General features: G+C 42.7%; 1 protein-coding gene and 1 non-coding gene across 8 annotated transcripts in view; one reads left to right on the top strand and one right to left on the bottom strand.

The window, feature by feature from the left end:
• Tmem144 (transmembrane protein 144) overlaps positions 1–27,698 on the bottom strand; it is a 40,695-nt gene extending 12,997 nt beyond the window's left edge. The window contains exons 1-10 of one of the 7 annotated variants that reach the window (XM_029475434.2): positions 17,825–18,004; positions 16,764–16,935; positions 16,126–16,235; positions 14,145–14,313; positions 11,203–11,325; positions 8,932–9,031; positions 7,058–7,138; positions 2,534–2,615; positions 1,729–1,805; positions 185–303 (exon numbers count right to left, since the gene is read on the bottom strand). In XM_029475434.2, the coding sequence (XP_029331294.1) occupies positions 185–303; positions 1,729–1,805; positions 2,534–2,615; positions 7,058–7,138; positions 8,932–9,031; positions 11,203–11,325; positions 14,145–14,253 (691 nt within the window). In that variant the 5' untranslated portion in view covers positions 14,254–14,313; positions 16,126–16,235; positions 16,764–16,935; positions 17,825–18,004. The other 6 variants (XM_085835817.1, XM_021157853.2, XM_021157852.3 and 3 more) reach the window with 6 other exon arrangements.
• LOC115030689 (U6 spliceosomal RNA) lies at positions 9,964–10,068 on the top strand. The gene has a single exon (XR_003836292.2). It is a non-coding gene; the product is annotated as a U6 spliceosomal RNA (small nuclear RNA).
• Positions 27,699–27,709: the final 11 nt, after the last annotated feature.

Genomic DNA, 27,709 nt, shown 5'->3' with positions numbered 1-27,709 from the left:
TAGCTGAATTCATTTGTATGTTACAGATCCCATGAAAACATTTCAATGTCCACTGCCACCTTTATTCCTGGTGCCTTCTGATTCAGCGCTTACAAATGAAAAGACAAACGCACACAGCAGTGCTGACTTGACCACAGCTCCGTTTTCTATTAATAGAGTATCAGTAGGTAGGCTCTTCACTCACCATACTGGCTAGCGCCTGCGAACACGCTGTCATTTCTTCTGCTGTGATCCTTGATGTAAATGATTGGCACAAATGTCGATCCGTAGAGTATTCCAGATCCTACCGCAAGGCTGCAGCCCCTTAAGAAACAACAAGAAAACCACTGTGTATCTTGGCCAGAGGAAATGTTACTGACACACAAATGGAACCACAAGTAAGGCTTTCTTCCAATTTTTAGCAGTTTAGCAGAAGCCAGACCTCTGCCTTGGACTCTGTGAGTCACGAGGAGAGAAGCGTAGCCTCAGCCACCTCTCATGTCATGGTGGAAGGACATGATATGCAGAGGGTGTGAGGGGCCACCTGAGAGGATTGCCACTGAGGGTCGTACACCATACAAATAAACGGATGTGTGAGGCAACTGTGGGTGGACATTTTGTTTCAAGTTCCCCTCAGACACATGTTCCAGGGTCCTCACGGAACCAGGACAGACTATGGACAAATGCATTTCTGTTTAGAATGGCTGCAGAGACAGAACTGGCTATGGTCGTGTCAAGAAGTGTTCATTGACTAAGAATCTGGATATTTTAGGCATAAAAAAATTCCTTTATGAGAAGAAGTAATGTTTTATTTCAAGCACTGTCAACTCCTTGGCCTTGGGCCCTGCCTGCATAGAACAGGAACTGGCATTCGTGGCAAGGCGAGGTTGAGGAAGAAGATGGATAGTTCTTTTATCTTCATACAAACAAGCATTTAAAAGAGGGAAGCCATTTTAGACAAGACCCCTGTCTTCCAAGGCTGGTGCCAACACGCTGTAATGTCAGAGAGTGGAGGACTGTACATTTGAAGCGGTATGGAATGCATACCAAGCAAGATTCTGTTGAAAAACAAGCCAACAAAAACCAAAACCATAAGATAAATTAAAAACTCCCCTAAGCCTAAGAACAAATTCCTTGTCAATTTTAATAATTTTATTTAAGGATATTTAAAAAACACGAGAATCAAAGCTGTGTACTATAGTGTGTTTTAAATAGTTTGGCTCTCTGGGGAAAACAAAAACAAAAACAAACAAAAAATAAGTTAAAAAACCAAACCACTAAACTCCTGTACCCCAAAGAGAGATAGGCTGCTTTAAGGCATCTCTGAAGTGCTTATGAGGAAGACATGGGGTTAGGGACACAATGTTCTATTATATTTGAAAACAGATACCTGGGATCGTAAAACAGTCACAAGGCAAAGAAGGATGGCAGCCCTCTGCTGATCAAGTGGAGCACACTATTTGATTAGACTGTGATACTCACTACACGGTCATTAGGCAACCGCTATACTTTTGGTACTAAAGTCCTACAAAATACAATTGCTGTTGTCACTGGCTAACTGGTCAGGTACAGCATCTTCTATACTGAAATCTCACCAGAGTGTAGAGAACCCTGCCCCCCAGGAGGTGGAAGTGCAAGTTTTCACAATCATTTTCTTTCTGGGATCAGATGAATTTCACCACATCTCTCTGGGCCCTCTGTTTTAGAAAACACAAAACACAACAGGAGAGAGAAGCTGCCTCGCCTTACACAATGCGGTGGTACGTGGTAGAAAGTCTATCCACCCAGGAGGAATCTGCACTCCGGTCTTCGGTTCTCTTGATCACCTGTGGAAGTCATCAGAGAGACCTGCATACGAGGACCTTCAGCAGACCATTTCAGTGCCACACAAGGCTTCCAGGGTTTCCCCCATTTCAAACATGCCTTAACAGAAGCACAAATCACCTACCAGCTCTGGGAGTTCAGAGCCGCTGGTCTAACTCCACCCCTCCAGTTTTCAAAACATTTTCCACATATTAATGTGTAGCTATTTGATAAAAATTTAGATTTCATGGTTCACTAGTGTATTTTAATAAACTGTAAAGAAATTAGACCCAAGAAAAACACAGACTTTCTACAGTGGAATGCATAAAATCAATAAACATTTTAATGTCTATTTTCTCTCAATAACATTATTTATTTATTTATTTATTTATTTATTTATTTATTGTTTTACTGAATTAAAATACTTCCAGCCATGTCTTAAAGTTAGGCTAATACTTTAAGTTGAGGAAAGTCTGGGAGACAAACTTGAAGAACATTTAACATTTCTGTTATTGACTGTGATCCTCCTTCGTTCAAAGCCTGGTTAGCATCGTCTAGATCCCTGGATCAGGTAAGAAGGTCAAGAGCTTCCTCTCAGGGACAAATTATCTTTTCTTGAAGCACACAGCCCTTAAAGATGCCCAGGAATCAATATCCCTCTTCTCTCTTTTTAGGTCAATTTAATGAAGCTATCAGCCAGCTCAGTTGATAGAAGAAAGGGGGAGGGGCAGAATCATGGCGCAATACTCACAGGCTCTGTCATCAGTGGTGTGGTGTCCGAGCTGCCTGGATTATTCGGAATTTCACTTTTGATGAACAAAAACGTGAGCGCACTGTAGGGAAATACATTCCAGTGAGATTGACCGGGACATGATTGCTGTGTTTTGTTCCGGGTATATAGCTACCAAATTTTCAAGGGAAAACAAAACTTAAATGGAGTCCTGATAATGGAATTACTTCTAACCCCCCCTCCCCGGTGTGTGTGTGTGTGTGTGTGTGTGTGTGTGTGTGTGTGTGTGGGTTTGCTGTCTCTTCAACTCCCCATTCTCCTTGGTGTCCTTTCTTCAGCAGGGTAAAGAACAAACACAAGGGACTTCCCCTAGGTTGGATGACTTTACATTGCACCACGTGGAAATGAAAGTGAACACAATCCCAAAGCATCCCTCATATATCATAATGGCAACCGTCAAACATTTAACAATATCCTGCTGGACAGCTGTAAGAGATGGCCACCTCTACATGACAGTCACATTCCTGATTAAAGGACAGTCTTTCTGGAGGAGAAATTAGGAAGGTGATGTGTCCTAACCCATAAGTACCTGAGATCCTAGCACTTGAGAGACCAACAGAGGAGGACCATAGTTCAGTGCCAGTCTGGGCTTTGCATTCTAGGGCAACATGAGCTATATAGCGAGACCTTGTCTTCAAAACAAAATGACAGAAAGAGTGGATTTATGAGATTAAATGCAGCACACACTTTGCGTTGTAAAGGAGAAAATTAAGGGAGGTTGTGTTTTTCTAATTAGAATTTTGCCTTTGGTTTGTCCTCTCACATGGATGGACCAGGAGTTATTGTGGCATTTTAGTAGGGCCGTCCAGCCTGGTCCATAGTTAGACAAAACGACTGCAACTCTGTGAAAGACAAAGCTAGAAACAAAGGCCTGCTCTTCCTCACAATGCAGAATAAAGGCTAAGGTTGGGTATAAAAACAACACTCCAGAGGAGAAGGTGAAAGAGACAGAAACAGAACAGATGCTTGGATAATCCACTGTACATCAGGCAGATAGGAAAGCAGGCAGGCAGGCAGGCAGGCAGGCAGGCAGGCAGGCAGGCAGGCAGGCAGGCAGGCAGGCAGGCAAACTAGCAAGCAGGAAGACAGGAAAGCAGACAGGCAGGCAGGCAGGCAGGCAGGCAGGCAGGCAGGCAGGCAGGCAAGCAGGAAGACAGGAAAGCAGACAGGCAGGCAGGCAGGCAGGCAAATAAGCCCTCTGTTGATTCAAAGTCCTAGAGTGGTTCCTGTTATATAAACAGAGTAGCATATGTTATACAGGGAAAATGTAAAACTAGAAATTGTGCCACCAGTCCTTTAAAGACTGGACTGCCCAGTGGACTGAAATGATTGTCTTAATTATGAAAAGAAAAGTAACATCTGAGCTGAGGAGATGGTCCAGTGGGCAAAGTGTGTGCTGGGCAAGAATGAGGGCCTGCGTCGGAATCCTCAGAACTGATGTGAGAAGGAACACAGGCAATGAGAGAATATGGAGTCCTAACACCCCTGCAGAAGGATGGGACACTGGGAGAGAAGGGGGCCTGGGACCTTGCAGGCCAGTTGGCCTGGTGTATGTAGTAGCAATGAGGGCCTATATCAAAAAGGTGGAAATCAGTAGTCGAGGTTGTTCTCTGACCTCTACACATGTGCCATGACACCTGTGCTCCCAAATGCATACATGAACATGTGTGTGGGTGCACACATGCTGACACACACACACACACACACACACACACACACACAGAGAGAGAGAGAGAGAGAGAGAGAGAGAGAGAGAGAGAGAGAGAGAGAGAGAACAAAGTCACTTGGTAACCAATGAAACTATATTTTGTTTCTTTACACTACCATGAGCTCTAAATTCACTCAGCCAATGCCCTTCAAAATAAATCTATTAAAGCCATTAAGTTAAACTAATTAAATAACAGATTGGTGCAGTTCCACCCAGGAGAGCAATAGAGATGGGGCCTGGATGCCTCACAGGAAGATATCCTTGCATCCTCATGCTGCAGACCCAGCTCTTGACAGAGCTGCAGAGTCTCCAGTTCATTACCCAATTAACATTAAGTTGAGACACCAACAAATGCCCCAAGGGGGCAACTATGCATGAATATAATAGGTATTTGGGTTCTAAGTGTCCCTAAAAAGCTATGTCAAATGGTGTCTGGTCTACTTGCTGTGGGGAGGTGGTCAGCCTTTCAGAGATGGAGCTTAATCAGAAGTTCGGTGTTAGGGGCAGTTCTTTAAAGGGGCTCATTGAGGTTCCCTGTCTTTCACTTCTGTTGTCCTCTGGTAGAGAGCTTTGCTCCTCCATACACTGTGGTCCTATTGTGCAACTTCTCCACAGCCTCAACAATGGGACTGATTTGTAATGGCCTTTTCACTTACACTGATGATCTAAGTGTTTACTACAGAACAGATAGTGAGTACTGATGGAAGCTAACTTATATATGGAGCCTTAACCATGTGTCTAGGTACACAAAGCTCTCACAACATTTACTTTTCAAATTATCTTAAAGGATTGGTGCTAGCATTACCTCCTCTTTATGGATGCCAAAACAAAGGACTTGGAGAAGAGATCTGTGCAAGGTCATCTGGGTGGAAGTGTCAGAGCAGGAGAAACTAACTGATTTGTAATTTTAGGAAAATTTTTTGTGTTTTTGAAGAAGAAATTTGGAGGAGAAAGGTGCTTAATGTACTGGATGGACCAACATTAAATTATTACCATTAAGTTAAAACTAGACATGCTAAATTAGAATTTTACAATGTGAAGAAATTGTCTTAGAACTACCGAAAGCTAGAATTCCGAGTGAACTGTACAGAACACATAAAACTGCCTCTAACCAAATGTGTCAAGAATTTACAGTTTTAGAATAAGCTTTGCTATTCGTTCCCAATTGCCCAGGGACTACTCTCTAAGGCAACATTTCAATGACAAAGAGATTGTTCCTGAATGTGGCTGGGGAAAAACACCATTACTGGAAGAAGGAAGATATACTGTTCTTTCCCAGAAGAGTGAAAAAGTACTGAAGTCTTTGAGAGCAGTGCTATTCAGTATGTGCAGCACTGACAGCAGCAGATATAAATGGAACCCAGAGAGAAAAGGTGACTGAATTTAAGGTGACCCAATTCTTGCTTGAGTTTTATTGGCAAAACTACACTGTGTAGAGATTCAAAGTCATTTTCATTCTTAGTGATATAGCATATACAAGTAGAGGAGGAGTCATGGAAAACTTGGTATTCAAGAGAGAATATGAGAGGTGAGAGAGTTGTAACTGGGTTAAGAAGAAGGAACGGGAGAGTGGGGTGGTAGAGGCTGGTATCAGTACTCAGCAAGGCTCCCTTTACTTATAGTCAGCCACAATCAGACATGTTAAATGCAAGGCATACACATCCCTACCTTGTGCACCGCCTTGCATAGCACGGTGCTGTCTCTTTGTCTGAGGCCCCAGGCATGCATTGGCATCCCTTTACCCACCTGGAAGAACTACTCAGGACTTGAAGTCCCCTTAGTCAAACCCACTATGGTGATTTGCAGTGCTGAATTCAGCTACCATGAGCACAAATCACAAGAGTGGTGAAGCAAGCTGGCAGAACCAATGTGCCAAAGAGGACCCATTCAGAGTTGCCTTCCAGTGAGAAGGTAAATAAAAAATTCTTAGCTTACAAAACAAAAGACTAAAGGTTCTAAGACCTGTAGTAAGAACAAAGCTAACTCATAGAGTTTTAAGACATAGATACTTTTCCTAGCTTTGTTGTCTTATGGAAACCATAAAACTATACAAGCATGGCCTTAGTGCTTAGTTAAAATGGAAAAAGCCATAGTGTTTGCCACATTCTATGTTTTAGGAATCCTCTGAGGGTTGGTACATCCTCTTGGATGAGCAAGAACTACTGGACTAAATATAATAAGCGACCATTCCCGTTGCATAGAGGAAACCAGCAGAATATTGACTTGAATAGCATACTTTGATAAGCAAAATGATTCAGTACATCCTGGTTCTTATTCATGTGCAATGTATTGTGATTTTTTTCTATCTAGTATAGATATTAAAATAACTTCAGAGCAGTTTTGTGACTTTTTCCGAGTTTCTCAGAGCTTTTGAGAACTAAAACTAGGGTTCCTGACCCCCGTTATCTGGTGTTTTGTGTGCTGGATATAAGGTCTGTCATTGAAAATTAAGGATCAGGAAACATAACCTTTATGAAATGTAGGTTTAAAGAAAATGTAAGGATATTAAAAGTGTTAGAAAATGGGACTGGAGAGATATCTCAGTGGTTAAGAGCACCAGCTGCTTTTGATGAGGGTTTTATTCTAAGCATCCACCTTCAGTTCACAGCCATCTGTCACTTGAGTTTCAGGGAATTGGGCACTCTTCTCTGATAGGCACAGACGTGGTGTACATACATGCAGGCAGAACATTCATACACATAGATTAAAGATAAAACAAATCTTTAGAAAACACTCAGATTGCCCGAAAATACTAGTGACTAGAAACCTCTGTAGACCTTACTACTGACAGCCCAGCTCCAACGTAATTCAGCATTGGCTTGGACACTTCTTCTGCATCCATCCCAAACCAGCCAAACCTGGAAATCCAGAAGAATATCAAATCAGATACTGCTAAAATGTTTTACAGTAATGCTTAAGACTAGGACTAGGGGCTGGACTCTTTGAGTTTAAATCTTGGTTCTTTCATGTACTGACTTTGGATAAACTACTTTTCTATACTGTGCCTTTAATTTTTATGTTAAAGTAGAGAAAAGAGCAGTTGAGGCATGGTGGAATATTCCTGCAATCCCCAGAGGTAAGGCAGGAAGAATTCAAGGCCAGACTGGGCTACAGTACTTGGGAGGCAGAAGCTGGTGGATCTCTGTGAGTTTGGGGCCGCCCTGGTCATCTATTGATTTCCAGGCCAGCCAGGGCTACATAGTGAGGGCTTATTCCAAAAATGAAACAAAACAACAGAAAACAATAAACCAAACCCAAATCTTAAACCAAACCCAAACCTAACCCAACCCAACCCAACCCAGCCCAGCCCAGCCTAACCCAATACAATCAAACCCAATCCAAACCAAAAAACAACGATGGGAAAACACACACATACATGTATCCCAATGTTGGGAATCAGACTCATGGCCCCGCACATGCTAGATAATACTCGAACACTAAGCTATCTCTCAAGCCCTTCTATAATCTTTGAGGTATTTCAAATGACTTCTTGGCTAAAAATTCCTACTCTTTGACCTTAGTTTACAATCTCTTCTTTTCATCATGGTTTGACTTTGTCACAACCATTAGCACTCTTCATGGAGAGTCACCCAAGGGTAAGAGAGTGAGCATTGTACTGAAACAAACAAAACTCCAGGGCATTGGGAGAGAAAGGACAGGGAAAGATGTATATACAGTAAGCTGGCAGACTGACTGGCCTTGTTCTTTGGGGTGGTTATAATGCTTTTGAGTGGAAGGGAAAGTGAGGCAAGAGTAACGTTCTCTCTTCTCATTTCCCCGAGCCCAGCCTGAAGCAAACTGACCATGGGCACCACACACTGTTGATGGAGCTTCACACGCCATGTCCCCATCCCTGCCCTGTATGGAATGGGGGAGCCTCTCTAAATGGAGCTAATACCACTGAGACCCAGAAGGCTCAAATGTTGTGGTTTTTAATTAGCTTAAGTTTCCATACAACAGCTACCTGTGGCTTGTGGCTAACCTTTTGGACAACACAACTTCTAGCTAGCCTTGAAGAAGTTCTCCTTTAAAAGCCAGAATGTTTTAGGTGTGGCTAGCTGTATCCCCTTCTCTGTGCCATTTTATGTGAAAGCAGCCATAGACAATGACAGCTACTGCCCCCCCCCAACACCCCTTCCCCCAAGATGGAGTTTCTCTGTGTAGCCCTGGCTGTGGTAGAACTCATCACTTTGTAGACCAGGCTAGCCTGGAATTCAGAGATCCACTTGGTTCTGCCTCCCAAGTGCTGGAATTAAAGGTGTGTGCCACCTTGCTAGGCTCCTTAAGTATTTTGACATAGCTACATCTCACTAAATCTTACAAAATACCAGGGAGATCGAGCCACAGATTGTTGAGCATCTACTTTAGGTACCTGGTTAGGCAGTAAAGGGAGAAAGCAGACACGAGCTGCCTTTCTCCCCACTTGTCTCCCAGATACAACTTTTACTTTTGATTTCCTTTACTGTATCTTCATAAAATGTCTCCATCACTTATAAAGAGCTTCCGACAAATAATAGACATGGCTCATTTATATATACCAGCCATAATCTGAGACTAAGAGTCATGTTATTTCTCCCAATATGGCTAGATCCCAGTTTACACTAAATGCAGGGTGCAGGACTCGTAGCTGAGATAGTGTGGACTGTGTTACCTTGAGCTTGCCCAGCCAGTTAAGGTGTTAAATGATCCCCAGATTAGGATTCCAAGACCTAAACCAATGGTTTTCATAATTGGAACGACAGCAATGTTCCCTGTAGATACAACATGAAGGAAAAATGGATCACTTCCCACACAACAAATGCATTTCTCAGTTAAATTACCATTTTTCCTGAATTTAACTTTTGCCTCAACACAATTCTAGAATGCATTCTCTAATACTCACTGGCGTTCCTTCCAAGATTCTCACAACCAGTGTCTTATGCTCTTGAGGGTCCCCAGGGCCAAATCCCTGATGGTGTTGCATGTTGTCACTAGCATAGTCGTTACAGAGACAAGGTCTTGCAATGTCTCACAGGTTGGTCTCCCATTTTAGGACTCAATAAATCTTATCTCACTGTTCCCAGTAGCTGGGACAATGGGTGTTCCACCATACTCAGCTCACTGCTGCTTTCTGTAAAACACTTCCTACCCTCTCTGCAACAACTCAGTCCTGCAGTTTCCTTTCCCAGGATTCCTCTTTACATTTGTGAGTCACCTTTGTCTCCTGATTTGAGCCGTTGACCAGAGGTCCATGTACCCTGTTAACATAGCTCCAGTGTAGACTGTCTTGAGTCTCAGTGTTCTGCTCTGAACTGCTGAAGCAGCCTGCAGCTAGTGTCGTCCCCTGTGGCAATGCTTGGGCTTTAGACTCAGAGGCTACCATGCTCCACTTATTTTCCCATCTGGAAAAGGTCTTCTGATACAAAGTGTTAGTCTATCTTCTAATCACCTGCAATCAAGTCCTTACACCACCAGCTCCTCTCTTTCCTCTGTGCGCCAGACCGGTTGGTTGTTATAGCCTATAATGTGTTTATATTCCTCAAGTTTGGCTCCCTACTTATCCACTCTGAGCACAGTGGAACCTGATTGTGAGATAAAGATCAGCCTGGTCTACACAGTGCTCCAGGTCATCCAAGGCTACACAGTGATACCTCTATCTTGAATAAATAAGTAAATAAATGAATATTTCAAAAATTAAAAAAATGCTCACTTTGGAAGTGCACAAATTCAAATTGGAGTGATACAAATAAGGTTAGCATGATCTCTGCACAAAGAGGATGAAGATATTCACGAAGCATTCCACATTTTGCACTAGCCTTGACCAAAAACAAACAAACAAACACACACACACACACACAAACAAACAAACAAAGTGCAGGCTGACAAACAAAGGAGAGAAGTCTGCAATGACATCAGGCAGCAGAGGCAGGAGGACCCAGTTCTAGGCTAGCCTGGAGAGACTGTTGCCTCCAAAAGCCAAGGGAACAAAGGAACGCTGTTCACCCTCTCCCAGTTCCACTCAGCAAACAATCACAGAGACACACGTATGTGAGGCGTGGTAATGCAGACTCTGGTGGGAAGGGAAAGCTGACTTATCTTGATCTCTGACTAAAGAATTTCATTAAATCATTCAATCCCTCAAAGACTCAAGTGGGTAAGCAGTAGCATTTTAACATTTTAAATTTTATTTGCATCTAACAATTTTATCTCTTAAGGATTTTCAGTAATTCTCTTTGTTAAAAAATAAATAAATAAGAGAGGACTTTACAGGTTAAATTCATAGAGAGGAGAAGTTTCTGAATGGCTACCTGGAAATGTAGATTCTATGATACTCGTTAAGGCATTGATAAAGCAATGAAGAGGGTTTTTTTTTTTTTTTTTGTCTGTCTGTTTGGTTTTTTCAAGACAGGGTTTTTCTGTGTAGCCCTGGCTGTCCTAGAACTCACTCAGTGGACCGGGCTAGCCTCGAATTCAGAAATCTGCCTGCCTCTGCTTCCCAAGTGCTGGGGTTAAAGGCGTGTGACACCACTGCCCGGCAACGAAGAGATTTTTAATTTTCTTTTCTTTGCTAAATGTTACTCAAAATGATTACACACTGCTATTCGCCAGCTTTTAAGGATAAGCTCACCAATGATGCTAACAAAGGGTAGCTCTGTAATAAACATTTTCCGACAAACATGCTGGAGAAAGGTCAAATGTAGACAATGGCATTTGAGTTATGTGTTTAAAGGATCAAATATCTTTTACTCTAATAATTTTCTAGCAGGAACCTAAAACATTTAAAGGGAAAAGAAATCAAGAAATTTCCCAAAATGTATAAAAAGAAAACAATACAAAGCTCATGCCTGTCGTTTCTACCTAATGACTATGAGCCCACTGTGCCTTGTCTCCTGGTTGTAAATATGACTGTGTGACCCATGTATAAGATGAATGTACACATTACCTGTTGCCCAAATGCAGCCGCCAAGCATCGCAAACGGCCAGAATTTAGGGCAGTGCAGTATCAAGTTGACCACCAAGGCAACCAACCAAATGGCAGCACAGAGCACCCACTGAAGGAACATCCCTACAAATAAGACAACCGGGCATTACTTGGCAGAAAGATTGGAGTATATGCATGTTTAAGAATATCTGCAAGATGTTCTTAGAGAGACAGACACAAATCGCAACATGTCCCCCATACAGTGGGCACGTGGTATATTTACTCTTACAGCTACTTTATGTCATGGTGGGCCTAATCTCAGACACCAAGGAAACAAATCTGGTCAAAAATCTGGTAGGTACACTTCTAACTGGACCGTAAAGCCTAGATGCTTGACACTGAAGTCCCCAGTGTGTTCCTGCTTTACACGCTGCTCTTTTACTTTGTAGTCAAACCAAGAAATGTCTGTTAAAGAATTTTGGGAAGAACGAGCCTATATTTCCACTCTGATGCCAGTCTCACTGCAACCATCAAAACATGGCACCAAGAACTTCCCAATGGTGCAGCAGTGACTTAATCCTTGGGATACACTTGGCTGTTTGTGGCTCGCACAGTTGGAGTTTAATTCCCGTGATGAGATGGATTTTAGATTTTACAGGCCTGAGACTTAACCTTCTAGGCTGGCACACCTCTACTTTTTGTGAGATAAGGAGTTACTGGTTATTGACCAGGAGATGAACATGGCAGTGACCATTCAAGACTCCTGTACATCAAGGTCTCAGGGATTGGGAAGATAGATATTCCATACCAAATGAGGTACCAAGGAAGCTGTCATTCTACACTGCCATTGTTGCTTGCAATTTGCAAAGCCTTTGTCTATTTCTGTTCATCCTCGCAACAGAGAAGAGTAGAGGGGAACAAATGTCTGCTAACCTCCAAGACTTGTAACAAGCAGTGTTGGAGTGGAAAGGAAACTTTATGCTACAAGTGAGAAACTAAAAACAAAAAACTGGTAAGACTTGCTGGGTTGGTGGTGGCTCAGACTAGAGCGTTCTACTACGTGACGAGACCTGGGGTTCAGCTTCCAGAAACAAACACACACAGACAGACAGATACAGACAGACAGACACAGACAGACACACATACAGACAGACAGACAGACACACACACACGGGTGTAGAGGGTTGGTCTGGTGCTGCCTGTATCCAAAAGCTAAATTCTGTACTCTAAAACCAGCAAACATGCAGATTTTCACGTATACCAGCTTTTGTTCTGTAAGCCTTGCCCCCCCCCCATCCCTGATTGGTTAATAGAGATGCCTATAGCTATAGCTGGACAGAAGAGAGGTAGATGGGGCTGGAGGTTCTGGGATTGGGGGCTCTCAGGCTGGGACCATAGGGAGAGTGAGGGAGGAGGAAGAAGGAAGTGGTCGCAGTGGGGTAGGTGGATCCTGAACACTGGTCATGAGGGCTGGTTATGAGGGTGGAGTAGGAGTGGCCCAGGAGGAACATGGCAAGTGATATCTTGGGGTTATTGACAGGGAAGTAGACAAAATAGCATAGAGAGCTAATATCTACTTAGCTCTAATGCTATAAGACTTATTATAAATAGAAAGGCTTTTGTATCTTTTATTTGGGAACTATATGGTCAAAGTGGGGTAATGCTGCCCCCCAAATAATATTTACCACAGCACATGGGACCCTTGTCTAGGATCAAAAACCCAAAAGCCTGGTCAGCTGCCCATTTTGGTTAGTTTTTTACTAGGTTTTTTTTTTTTTTTTCCTTCCTGTCAACATTCAAAAGAAAAGGCTGGGAGAAAGGATTTGTAATCCTTTTGTCTAAGCAGTATGAAGACTAAGGAACTAGGGAGATTTAAAAATAACTGGGATGTTACCTTCCTGCGAGTGTTCACTGGATGTCTCCGCTCCCTTCTTGCTTCCAAAGGGAGGGCATCCATCCGGGCAGGCAAGGGGGACCCCCGCTTTCCTTCACTAAACATCAGCTTGCACTGGTTTGCTACATTGTGGCACGTGCATTTCTAAAACTATGGTGCTGAGCAAAACTGTGCAGTAAAAACGTCAAAACAGAACCAGATCTGGTTTGGAGAAAGACAAACTGACAAACTGAACCAGCAATGCACTTAAAAAACAAAACCATAAAAGCAAAACAGGAATTAATAAAAACAGCAGTTTTAACCGATTAAATGCTTAAGTGTGGTAACAATATATCAAACCTAGCCCTTTAATTTGAAAAGGAGTGGAGGTTTGTGTGTTGAGACCACTGCCTGTGGATTATTGGATTATAGGCATAGGGGTCTGACATCAGATGTCAGTGAACATGAGTTATAGCATATACGGTAAACTTGGGATCGAGTGCGGTGAACTGAAAAAGCATGGTATATTGTTGCCTGGTAAGGAGGTGTGTCTGTGAGTGCACATGTGGTAAACTGAGGAGGCCTGGTGCACAGCTCTGTGGAGCGGGATGTATGTGCGCATGCCTAGGTGACGGTCCTGCCACACATCTTTCTTTAACTGAGAGCAGCGTTCTGCGTTTGCCTCAGGGTTTGTTAGAGAAGAGCTTGTTCACTAGTAAACAGGTTTGTGTTATATGCTTGGTGTCTCCCATATCAGCTGGGTGGTTACTGGTTTTCAAATGAATGCTGATAGTGGAACTGGCCATAACTTACCTATTTTATAAACACAGCAGACACAGTCAAGAAGTTTTTCCAGTGGTACCCACCATGGCTTTGCTACAAGGCACCATCTGTCCTTCCTGTCCTGACTCACCCTCAGTGCGCCACAAGGGGCACTGTGAGACGATTTATGTGAGTTCTAGTCAATAGACCGTATGAGCAATAAAATGTAATTTTTTTAGCTGTTATTTTAAAAAGATAAAACAAAAACAAAGCAAATAACAAAGACACTTAAAAGCAAGTTTAGGTTAACAATAAAAAAACCAATTACCATCGCCAGTGTCATATTTTTTAAGTGGTACAAAGTTGGAGCCAAACAGGAGGATTGCCGCAGCAGAGGAGAGGTAGCCGGTGGTGAGGTCTGTTGCATTGCTGCTCATGGTTGCAGGGTAGCAGACAGCAGCCTGTCTTACTTTCGATCTGTCTTTTTACAGGAGATTCTGAAATTCAAAAAAAGAAGGTGAACCCACTGAGATCTGGACATGAAGTCTCTGAATCAAAAGGAGGCAAAGGCTCCTCTTTGCAGTTAGGTTGCTATGCAAATATCTATCATTTGTAGATGATATGCTTGCATTTGCCCTGTTCTTCATTTGTACTATCAATCCTTTTTTTTTTAATTAGGTATTTTCTTCATTTATATTTCAAATACTATCCCAAAAGTCCCCCATACCCTCCCGCCCACTCCCCCACCCACCCACTCCCACTTCTTGGCCCTGGAGTTCCCCTGTACTGAGGCAGATAAAGTTTGCAAGACCAAGGGGCCTCTCTTCCCAATGATGGCCAACTAGGCCATCTTCTGCTACATATGCAGCTAGAGACACGAGGTCTGGGGGTACTGGTTAGTTCATATTGTTGTTCCACCTATAGGGTTGCAGACCCCTTTAACTCCTTGGGTACTTTCTTTAGCTCCTCCATTGGGGGCTCTGTGATCCATCCAATAGCTGACTGTGAGCATCCACTTCTGTGTTTGTCAGGCCCAGGCATAGCCTTACAAGAGACAGCTATATCAGGGTCCTTTCACAAAATCTTGCTGGCGTATGCAATGGTGTCTGCATTTGGAGGCTGATTATGGGATGGATCCCCGGGTGGGGCAGTCTCTGGATGGTCCATCCTTTTGTCTCAGCTCCAAAGTTTGTCTCTGTAACTCCTTCCATGGGTGTTTTGTTCCCAAATCTAAGAAGGGGCAAAGTGACCACACTTTGGTTTTCATTCTTCTTGAGTTTCATGTCTGGCGATTCCTCAGAAAATTGGACATAGTCCTACCAGAGGATCCCACAATACCTCTCCTGGGCATATATCCAGAAGATGTTCCAACTAGTAAGAAGGACACATGCTCCACTATGTTCATAGCAGCCTTATTTATAATAGCCAGAAGCTGGAAAGAACCCAGATGTCCCTCAACAGAGGAATGGATACAGAAAATGTGGTACATTTACACAATGGAGTACTACTCAGTTATTAAAAAGAATGAATTTATGAAATTCCTAGGCAAATGGATGGACCTGGAAGGCATCATCCTGAGTGAGGTAACCCAATCACAAAAGAACTCACATGATATGTACTCACTGATAAGTGGATATTAGCCCAGAAACTTAGAATACCCAAGATACAAGTTTCAAAACATATCACTCCTTTTAAAATCACTGACTTATAATAAGATAAACCATTTTTTTTCCTTCAGAGTTTGAAAATCTAACTTTTTACAGGATCTGGATCCAGTATTTTCTACATGACAAGGGTCGTTTCCCTGTAAAGCAGTCCGGCATGATGAACATGTTTCTGCTTTCCATTGTGTCAATTAAATTCAAGCTTGCCTGAGAAGACTTTCAGAACTAAGTAAGTGTTTTGTAAGTGAGTTTTGCTGTGTTTCGGACATGAGCGTAAAGGTGCACTCAGGTTGCATAGCCATTACAGATTCAGAATCTTTTCTGTCCGTTGGTAGAGCCTTGGGTAGCAAGTTCACAGCTCAAGAGTCTTTCCTAAGGTACAGATCAGTGATCGAACATGTGCTTAATATGACTGGACCCTGGGTTCATTTCCCAGCACAGGGCACACACATGATGTTCATGCTGTATGCATGCATAAATAAATATATATACCATCAATTTTTAAAAATGAAGATAGAAGATCTTGCAAAATCCAATCTAACCAGCAGTGTGGTTCACATGGCAGCTTACAGAAGAGTGCAAAGTCGTCAGTTAGACATCCCTGCTGTGCAATCGGGAAGCACCAAGTCACACAAAGTAACTAACCTTTCAATACAATTATTCAGGTCAAGACAAGGAAAGAAATCAGGTCTTCAGCTAAATTATATTTTAAGTACTCAGTTGCCGAAGGTGTCCATCAGCCGCGATTCTGATCCCTGCAAATTTAGAATTTTCTGTCACTGTAAAAAGTTCTATCAGATATCATGGCTACAAAAAAGTTCTGGCTCTCTCAGTGAAGAAAAGAGGAATGTGGTATCAGGAAAGATCCTTGGCACATACCAACAGCCCCAGCACTTGCGAACCTGCGTAAAGACTTCTCTTTGTTCACTAAATAAATAGGACAGATAAATAAATATCAGGGCTGTTAAATACGAGGCAGGAGATTCCATTTAGACCTAATAAATAAGCAAATAACCAACAGGACTTCTAGATATGAGGCAGGAGAGCTATTTGGAAAGCTGTCCTGGGACTTAAAATACAGGTTTCATAGCTAAATCATTTTTTTTTTCCATTTTCATTAAAACAAGCAAAGCAAGTGCATGGCTAAGAGGACAGTGCCTAACCATTTAATGAGGCAGATTATTTTACAAGAAAGAAGGCTCCACTAAGGGGTATTGATGGGCAGCCACAGGTTTCAGCCTGAATTGGATGAATAATTAGTAGTGCTAATTAGAGCGCATGACCTCATTTGACTGCTGAATCAACTCCAGTCAGTTATTGCCTTAGATAAACGATGTTCGTTTACAGCACACGGCTCCAGCGCATTTCCAAAAGCACATGATCTAATTCCCTGTGAACCAACAATCCCAGGCTGCCACAAGGAAGAGTCCATGTCGTGCTAAATCAGTGACATTTCTGTGGTAAAGAGAAGCATCATTACTTTATTGAACATGTATCCCCAACCCTTTTTTCGCACAAACCTAGCCTCAAATTATTCCTCTAAAAATCTTATTTTCAGCCTAGGTTGGTAGCAAGCTAACTTCCGGCACTCAGAAGGCAGAAGCAGGAAGATCTTTGAGATCATCGCCTGCTTGGTTTACATAGCTAGTTTCAGACTATCCAGGACAACACTAGTGAGACCCTGTCTTTAGAAAAGCAAGCAAGCAAACAAAATCCATTATTATTATTATTATTACTATTATTATTATATTTCTTAATAATCCAGCATGCCCGGCAAACGCTCTGCTCAGCTATACCCGAACCCCTTGTTTACTTTGTTTGATTTGAGACAGTCTCGCCAAGCTTTTCTAGGTGGACTTTAAACTCGCTCCAGAGCTCAGTCAAGCTTTAAACTTGTGCTAGATCCCTCACATTCATTTAAAATTTTTTCAATTTTTATTTAGACAATAGGACCATAAATATCACGTGGGTCAGGTATCACGTGACCTGCCCACACGCGTTTACCTTAGATTACCAACCAGGCAGCAGTTATCGAAATAGTTCGCATTTCTCCAAGGTAAAAGCTTTCAACATTCCGTGAAAAGTCTCAAGTCCAAGGATTCTAAGGATTACGTGTTAAGTATCCACTTAATATTTTATTAAGCTACATTCATTCTATCTGCTTTTTCTCCCGACTTCTTTAAAGTTTTAAGCAGCTCCTCCCCTGCATTTAAGATAGTGCCGGCGCTCGATCAATGCCGCCTGCTCTAGTTTAAAGATTTCATTTCTGGTTTCCTTTAATTTCCTCCAATCTGAGTGCAGCTTCGCCTGTCTCCGGGCTGACGTCACGAGTGCTGGCACTTACTTGCTCTGCGAGTTTTCCCGAGGAGCTGAAGGTTGCAGGGCGGCTCTCAGACCCAGGGCCACCTTAGACTCAGGTGACCTGGTGGGTTCTCACTGCTGACTCTTCCCTGGACGCGTGCGGACTTCCTGCCGGAATCTGAAAGGGAGACCGGAGTCCCTCCCAGGCGGAGGCTCGGGCCACCCTCCCAGTGGAGGGCTGGAGCTCAGTCAGGTGACTAAGGAGTCCTCAGGCCCTCTGTCAATCAGCGAGTTAACTAGAGAGTTTTTGAAAGGCTCATTCAGGGAGTAGCAAGTCACCTTCTCCTAAACACCACACCTCTAATTGTGCAGTTTGTGGATGAGACAAAGCCGGCGCTACCTCACACTCTTACAAAATAAATGATCATTCCACCCCGTTTTGCCTTTATTGTTAAGCATGCGCTCTCCTAATTTGCACTCCCAACTCTCATTCCCCCCTTTTCAAGTTGAGACAGTTTATTCCAAGGTTGCCTAGACTGGCTTAACGCTCACTCCACAGCCCAAGTAGACTCTGTGATCCTTCTGCCTCAGCCTCCCATGTAGCTGGAATCATGGACTTAGACAAATGTAAACAATTAATGGACTAATATGTGTGTGCTACTGTAATGTGAACTACATGCCTGTAAGACCGTTGCCTTTGTGGCTTGCTGGCACATTTCAGTAGACAAGGGAGGTGGCTTTATACAAATCCATACACTGGAGTTGCTGAAAATAAAGCTTGGCCCCGGGAGGTAATTTCTTTGAAAATAGCTTCCAGGAAGCTTTCCTGTGAAACCAGGCTGTGCATCATGTTCCAGAGCAGTAGCTGTATCCCACCCCACCTAAAGAGCTATAAGAATCAAGAGTAATGGACTAGAGTGCAGGCTTCAGACATCTGATTAAGATTCAGAGAAAAAAATCAACCACTAGCATATGATGTAGATCTGCCTGACTCTTCTGTAGCTGAAAACCGTGTGTGTGTGTGTGTGTGTGTGTGTGTGTGTGTGTGTGTGACAGACCTCTCCTAGACAGCAATGCTGTCTCTCTAGACCGGGTACTAGCACAGCAGAAGACACAGATGTGAACTTCAAAATGAGGAAGTGCTAGTTCCTGGCCTAGTCTGAGTTTGAGGCAGGCAGGCAGGCCTCTTGGAGTGGATTAAGCTGACACCATCCACTATCTGGTCATGTGAGATTCACAAGAAAGAGAAGAAAAGTGGAGACGTTAGGAGATAAGGTTTCTTGAAAGGAAGCCTTGCTTTCAACTCTACATCCATCAGAGAACTGCACTGGGAGGCAGAGTATCATGAAGAACGAAAGAAGATAATTTTCTAAAGAGAAATGATTAATTTAGTGATTGAAAAAAATCGAGAAACAACTTCCTGTTTATGTGCACACATAAACAGGCAGAGATTTGCTTATTGAGTTTAATTTTATGTACTTTGCAATTAATTTCTTTAATTTTTTCCACATTAAATTAAGGGGTTTTGGCAACAACCATAATGTATATGCAGAGGACCTAGCGCAGACCCATGGCAGGCTCTGTAATTGCCGGTTCAGTCTCCATGAGCCTCTATGAGCCCTGCTTAGTTGATTCTGTGGGCCTTGTTCTTGTGTTCCTTTGGTTCCTACAATTCCCTGCCTCTTCCACGGGGTCTCCGGAGCCCAAGGGGAGGGACCCAGTGGAGATCTCCAATTTGGGCTCTATGAAACTAATGTTTGACTGAGGGTCTATGCATCTATTCCTCTCAGCTGCCAGAGGAAGCCCGACTGAGTACTTCAAATTAAGATAGGTTTACATACTCTTTAGACATCATCTATTGTACACACAGTAGATGACACTGTAGGAAGAACTTTTATATGTACTGGGAAAGCAAAACATTCCCATGATTCACGTTGCTACCGTCTTTGCTCTACTGCAGCTGTCTGGAGCAGAGTCTACACAGTTTCCAAGTTAAGCCTACAGGACACAGACACAGACTCTTTTCCAAAGATACAGAACATAAACAGAATCTATGATATCATCACTTTAAGACCAAAGAGACCCCGTGGCCACACCCTTCACTATTGTTTTAAACTGATAGGAAAAGCTGAGGCTCCCTCTGTTGAGAATTCCCTAAAATGTAAATGGATGTTGGAGCTCGTTTCAGGCCTGAGAGCTCTTTCTATGGACATTTCTGTCTAGTGCTTTGCACATCATACTAAAGAGAGCCCTAGCCTGAAAGACTCTGACACAGACTTTTAAAGAGACTGCACCTTTTGCACTAATAACCAAACATAAATGCCAATAATGTAAGATCTAGATTCCAACTTTAGCTTTGTCTGTTAGCAGTATTTCTCTAGGAAAGCCACTTTTAGTGTTTTTTTTTAAATTTTTTTTTTACTTAGCATACAAAATAATGGACTTTAGTTATGACATTTCATCCATTGACCTCCTTGTATCCTAATTATATTCACTCTCCCACTCCTCTTTACTGTCCATCTGATGAGACCAGGGGACAGGAATTGGCAGAACAGTTTATAGGCAGTTCCAGGAAAGTCCTTGGCTCTTGGACAGGGAATGTCTAAAGGGAGTTAACTCCTTGTGAACCAGCACCCAGCCCTGGAGCTATACCTGGGGTGGGACTGAAAGTCCAGTCCAGGCATTTATCCCCACTGGCAAAGCTTTAGAATTGAATATCTAGATTTTCACAGTAAAAATGCTTTATATATTTAGTGCTCAACTTTATCCCATAGCCTAAAGGATTTTAGGGTTACCTCTTCAGAGGGGGAAATGCTACAGAAGTCTGTATTGATGAGTCTCCTTAAGAGAAATGTATTTCAGTGGCCTAGGGGAGACCTAACATTCCAAGCTTCCCAAAACATGAGAGTTAATGCAGTTGGGCTGGTCAGTCTGCAGGCTCACTGACCATACCTGGAAAGGTTGACTTACATTAAGGAATGATAAAGAGGTGGGAAGAATAATTACCCGTTTATTGAGATAGAATGCCTTCCTCACAGCTCTGATGAGGTCTTCATAGAGGGAGCCTCAATGAGGGTCTGCTACCTGATTTCAGAAAGGTGTAACTTTTCCTTTTTATTACTTTCTGTCTCTTTCTTTAGGATATTGGACAGAACATATATATATATATATATACCTTCCCCCTCTATTTCTCAGAAGCCACCACCTCTGATCATCCACCACGTGGCTGCCTTCAAATGTCTCCATTTCCTCTCCTCCATCTTCCTCCTCTGTGTAGCTGTTGACTATTGAAGCTTGCGTGTCCTAGGCTTTTTCCCTTTAAGTTCTTTTTTCAGAAGTGTTCTTCTGAGTCAATTATTAAATTATTTTATTAATAAACCTAAGAGCTCAAAAAGATGAGCCACAAATATCTTGGTGACATGTGATATTGCTGGTGAGACACTTTAGAATTTCCATGTAGACCTTCAAGCCACCTTACTGATCTTCTTTTCCCTGATACTCTCTCTCTCTCCCCCTCCCCCTCCTCCTCTCCCTCTCCCTCCCTCCCTCCCTCCCTTCCTGCCTCCATCATATGCACACATGCTCAAATACAGACTCTGTATTTGAGAGAAGACTCTTCATATTTTCTGTTTACGCTTGTTACCTTTTCTTGCTCTCCCTTCTCCTACTCTCTTAAACCCCTTCCTCCTCCTTGATAGTTCCCCTTTTACATGTCCATTCATGTTTAAATCAGGATCTGCATATCAGGAAAAACAGGTTATTTGTCTTTCTGAGTCTGGATGATATCATTTTACATTATGATCTCCAGTCCACCCATTCCCTTGCAAGTAAAATTAGAAAAGTCATTTACTCTTAGACATCAGCTTTTCTTCATCTTTTTGTGTGGTCAAAGTTACAAACTGCGTAAAACACTAAGATTTGTAGTTTTTGGTTTTCCTCTAGCACTCAAAGGGCTTGGAAGTCTTCCCTTAGATTATGACAAGAAAAACGTGGAGCAAACTGAGAAACCAACAATGTTCTTTAGAGAATTGAGATCACAGCTTGGACTATTCTGGGACAGTGGAGGAGCTCGGTGAATGCTCTAGAGGAGCAAGAGCCCATAGAGGCAGTGCCAGGCTGGGAGGCACTTGAAGAGTCATCAACAAATGGGTACAAGGGTACAGAGGCTAGAGCTGGGACCTCTCAGTGCGTGAAGTCGTCCTGCGGAAGCACCCATAGGTCAGTCAGCGTCGCTTTTATGAACCTCACTGGGGTTTCAAGCTGATGATTGGAGAATTAAAAAAAAAAAAAAAAAAAAAAGAAGAAGAAGAAGAAGAAAGAAAGAAAAGCCGGGCGTGGTGGTGCATGCCTTTAATCCCAGCACTCGGGAGGCAGAGGCAGGTGGATTTCTGAGTTCAAGGCCAGCCTGGTCTACAAAGTGAGTTCCAGCACAGCCAGGGCTACACAGAGAAACCCTGTCTCAACAAAACAAAACAAAACAAAACAAAACAAAACAAAACAAAACAAAACAAAACAAAACAAAACAAAACAAAACATGCCCTGGGTTGACACACTTCAGTTAATAAGAACAGGTAGCCATCTTTTACTTTAAAGATGATTGTAATTTACTTTAAAGATGATTGTAATTTACTTTAAAGATGATTGTAATTTATAAATGATAAGCTCTAAGGGACAGGAGGGAGCGCTGGAAACTGTCTACAAGGCAGAACCTGACCTGTCTGGGAAACAAAATAGTTGGCTTATTTTTATTTGTTTCCAATGCTGGATTTAACTCATGATGTCAGACAAATGCTCTATCACAAGCTGCATCCCATTCCAGATAGCCCAGGCTGGTATCAAACCCGCAATCATCCTGTTGCACTCTCCCAAGTGCCAGGATAGCAGGCATGTGTAGCAACACAGGGCACTGTGCTATAGCAGAAAACACGGTGGATTTCGTCAGATTATGTAGTCACTGTGTTATTTAATAGTGGACTGAGATTAGTGGATAATGTCTATTGTGAGATTAGAAAAAAATCTGATTAGAGCAACCCCTAAGAAGTTTTTTTAGGAAAGATGTATATTGATAGAGTAAGAAAAAGAAGAAAACGGAATCTAATAATGTGTAGAATTAAAAGTAGAGAGAGCAAAAAAGAGAAAATCAATATGAAAAGACAAACAGTAACAAAGGCTAAAATACAGGACCTAAGAATTCTCATTGTTCATGAGAAATTCACCTTCATTTTATCAATAAGCTTATCAATTTAGAAAGATGAGAAATGACCCCAGGAAGCCGGAGCACCAGTTTTATCTTCAAAGTACAACAGACCAGGAGATTATCCGAGATTAAGAGCAACACTGCATAGTGAAAAAGTCAGTTTTCTGAGAAAACTGGAGCCTCTTTATGTGTCCTACAGCAGTGTCCCCATCTGTGAGGCACAGGAGCAAATTGCCAGGAGGGAGGTTAATTAGATTCTCACTACTCTTCTGTCTTAGACACATAGAGATAAGGATCTAGGAAGGACACAGTGAAACTGGGCCCAGCTGAATAGATACACAGCATCTCATCCAAGAGCAACAGTATCTATTTCTTCCCAAGCTCGTAGGATGGGCAAGTGAAATCAACTACATTTTGTACAACACACAACACAACGTAAAGATCAACAATAATGTACAGCTTATGCTTTTGTTTATTTATTTCAGGATAATGAATCCATATTGCCTAATTTCAGCACAGTTGACACAGAAGACACAGTTCTAACAAGGCAGCTAAGAGGAGAGAAAAGCTGTATGGAAACGTATTGTCAGGACCTCTTCCAGTAAATGGGCTGTGGGTGATTTTTTTTTTTCGTTTTAAATTTTCAACTATTTACATATGTTCTCTATTTTCTAAATAATTTCAAATTGAATGCTTCCGCTTTCCTCTTGGAGGATTTCCATATCTAATGTGAAATTAAGAACGGTGTGGAGGCAGAACAAAACCTGCTGCTCTCACTGCATTATGTAATCATGCTTTTCTGTGCTTTAAAAGATACTAAATACTTAACTCATTTTTTTTCTTCCCCCTCCTTCCCCCTCTTCTTTCCTTCCCTCTCCCTCACCAGTCTCAATGCTATCCTGTCAAATTTTCCTAAAAGACTCAATGGAGGCTAGAGAAAGCAACAGGCATGCTAAGGCACGGGGTGTTAGGTCATATCTTTACTTTCCTCAGCCCCCACTCTCCCACCACCTCCGACTCAGGCTTAATACCCTTTATTGAGTTCTCTGCATCTAACAATTTCTTTTCTTTCTTTTTCTTTCTTTTTTGTTTGTTTGTTTGTTTTTTTTGAGAGAGGGTTTCTCTATATAAAATCCTCTGTAGACCCATAATTTATTTTCCTTCCTTCCTTCCTTCCTTCCTTCCTTCCTTCCTTCCTTCCTTCCTTCCTTCCTTCCTTCCTTCCTTCCTTCCTTCTTTCCTTCCTTCCCTCCCTCCCTCCCTCCTTCCTTCCCTCCCTTCTTACTTCCTCCCTTCCTCCCCCTCCCTTCCTCCTTTCTCCCTCCCTCCCTTCCTCCCTCCCTCCCTCCGTTCCTTCTTTCCTCCCTTTTTCTCTTTTCTTCCTTTTTCTTTTTCTTCTCCCCCTCCTCTCTTCTTTTTTGTTGTTGCTTGATTGCTTTTGGAGACAGAACTCTGGCTATCCTGGAACTCCCTCTCTAGACCTGGCTGCTCTCCAACTCACAGAGATCTGCCTATCTCTGTCTCCTGAGTGCTAGGATCAAAGGTGACACCGTCACCACTGTCCAGCCTGAGTGAATGATTTCTAGGCTGAAATTGCTGTCAGGATTCCAGAGGTACAGTTTACTGTCTCTGAAACCAAAGTCACCTGCAGTCCTACAATGTGACCAGCCCAGAGCACCTGATAATATGACGACTGTTTAATATTTCCATGGCTGTCTGAGAAATCAACAGATCTTCTCTATAAGGCTTCACTTTTTTTTCCTTTACACTGGGATGGGGTGTCATTCTCCCACATGTCACATGATTGCTGATGCCAACACATTGCTGATTGCTGATGTTGGATCTTTCACTCAAGTGCAATATTTGTTCCTGAAGAATATATAGCATTTCCCTACATTGTATTTGAGCTACAATCTGACCCTTGTTGTTGGTCTGAAGGTTCTGAGACAGGTGACACCTTGATACATGGACGGATTGAGACACCTGCCTTAGGAGGTGGCCAAATGCTCCGAAGTGAAGGAAGTATGCAGAGATGTGCACTCCTTCCTTGATGGGTCAGTGTTGGTCATGTGTGGGTTTTCTGAGTGTTCCTTGATTTGTTCCATATCAGTACCTTGGGCAGGAAAACTAAAGCGGGAGACAAGACCTGCAGGGTCTCTGCATGTGGCTCTGCCACCACCTACTTCCCCAGGACCTGGCTCTTCAGCATCTGCCTTGAAGGCAGGGGATGAGATGCTCCCTACCACCACCACTGAGGCCTTCTCTCCCTCACTTTGAACTGACCTTGTCACCTTATTGATGTGTTGGGAGCAGGGTTATTTAAAGCCACTAATAAAAAAACAACAATCAATTCTATCATCTTCAATGTATTCTTTTCAAGAAGAGCTTAAATTTATTAACATTTTCTTTTTCTTTCTTTTTTTTTCTCGAGACAGGGTTTCTCTGTGTAGCCCTGGCTGTCCTGGAACTCACTTTGTAGACCAGGCTGGCCTACAAAGTCTCAGAAATCCGCCTGCCTCTGCCTCTCGAGTGCTGGGATTAAAGGCGTGCGCCAACACGCCCGGCTATTAACATTTCAAAAGCAATTTGGGATTAGGAAATTATTGAAAATTGATGGTGCTGGGTTGAAGTTGAAGTAAATGTTTCTGCCCTTTGTAGGGGGTAATTTCCACACAAAATGTTTAACAATAAAGGTCAGTATGCCCCAAATTAACCTATAAGGTCCCACCTGCCCACCGAGGGTAACTTCCTGGAATGCTGGGAATTGTAGTTCTTGGGAAATTACAAAGCATCATGGGAAAGCACAGGGACCTGTAGGTTTGCCCTTATAAGCCCCTGCGGATTGTGGCTGGAGGCCATTCTAAGGAGGGAATTCCCGGGACGGTCCTGACCAAAGCCCATTGATTGGTCAGCACTGACTCTTTAATAAAGCTTGTTTCAAATTTGGCCCAAAATATCGGATTTGTTTTTTTCTGGAGAATCTCAAGATGAACAGGTTCTCCAATAAAGAATACAACTATTACCGTTACTAACTTTTCAAGAGAGTTAAAGCTCTACTCTTCATAAAGTTAATAATTCTAAAACTAAACCAAATACACTTTAATCACATATTTTCAGCTTAAGGAAATGTTAACTACCTACTTATTTATATTTGCTTCTAAACTTTTTTCATTTAAGTTGGCGTGTGTGTGTGTGTGTGTGTGTGTGTGTGTGTGTGTGTGTGTATGTGTGTGTAAGAGAGAAGGAGAGAGAGAGAGAGAGACTTGCATGTCAGTAAGGCACCCACAAAGACCAGATGAGAAGCAGACTCATAAACCTGGCTGGTGACTGGAGTCTCTGGACCTGGAACTGCCAGGCAGCCCTGAGACGAGTGTGCGTTATTTTAGAGATAGAATCCAGAGCCTTGGGCACGGTAGGTAAATATTCTGACCCAGCTACTTCTCATTCTAGCCCTTACTTTTTTCTAAGTCCGTGTTTCACTGTCTTAGGCTGGTCCTAGATTCATGTTCCTCCTGCCTCTGCCTTCTGAGTGGTAAGATCATAAGCTGTGCCACTATGCTTAGCTGGGGGCTCTTAGGGTCTAAATATTCATGCTATTCATTTGAGAAATTCCTGTGAAGTACCTGCTATGAACCAGACACTCTTCATGACACTGGGAATAGATAAAAACAACAACAACAACAAAATAAAAAACAAAAAACAAAAAAAATCCTCTGTACCAATTTAACTTACAACCAAATGAGAGGAATCAGGTAATGAATGATATCTATGGTATGTTGTAAGGGTCCATGATTCTCCGAAGAATGATACCCCGGACTCGAAGTGTGTAAACAGAAAGAGTGTTTTATTCTGCAAAAGTCTAGCATGCTGGGGTCTCTATTACCAAGATGGAGACACACCCAAGGGAGCTTGCAGGCCTAATATAAAGCACATTAGGGAATTCTGGGGTAGGTGACTTACATGTTAATCTGTTGGACCCATCTCTACGGACATTCCATTACCTGGGTGTGGAGGCTGGAAACTTGCTGGGGAGGTCTGAAAAATGTCACCAAGGAAGTAGCTGAGGAAGTCTGGAAAATGCTGCTGACCCATTGTCCCTGCCTCAGGCCAGGTGACAGGGTAGTGTCTGAGGCATGGATTTGCTTGGAATTGTCCAGTTCTTGGAGACAGAGATTTAGGCCTAACTGCCTAAACTTAACGGCCAATTTGAAGCCTGTCACGGAATCAGCCTAGCCTTCTCAATGGCAAACAGAGATAAGAGGAAAAAAGAGATAGGGGAGGCGTGTCCCATCAAGAGGCCTTCTGAGGCCTCGGAGGAATGTCAGGGTGGGGCTGCAGCTGATGCTGAGTTAGTCTGGAGGAGAAAAGAGTGGCAGAGAACAATTCTAGAGAGGCCTAAAGTGGAGCAGGTGAGAGGCTGGCTGGCTGGACCACTGAGAAGGCGTTGTCTAGTCTTCTGAGGGAAATGGCATACCTTGAGTATTCCAATCACAGGACATATGAAAGTTCTCTTTTACAGACATCTCAAATGTATAACATTAAAAAAATATATAAAAAGCTTTGTTATCTCCCACAGCCTTTGGGAGTCTAGACCTCCATGGGAATGGAGGCTGGCTTCTCAGCACCTGAGGTGTGACTGGGCCAGGCGAGAGTGTCTTACCCACATTACTATGGGCTGCTCTAGTTGCTGTCTTGAGAGCTCAGTTCCTCTTCACGTGGGCTGCTGGAGTA

This window comes from Mus caroli, unplaced genomic scaffold, assembly GCF_978045245.1.
Source record: "Mus caroli unplaced genomic scaffold, Mus_caroli_1 scaffold_3, whole genome shotgun sequence".
NCBI lineage: Eukaryota > Metazoa > Chordata > Mammalia > Rodentia > Muridae > Mus > Mus caroli.
Note: the sequence above shows the minus strand (reverse complement) of the source record. Positions and strands in the feature narration are given on the sequence as shown.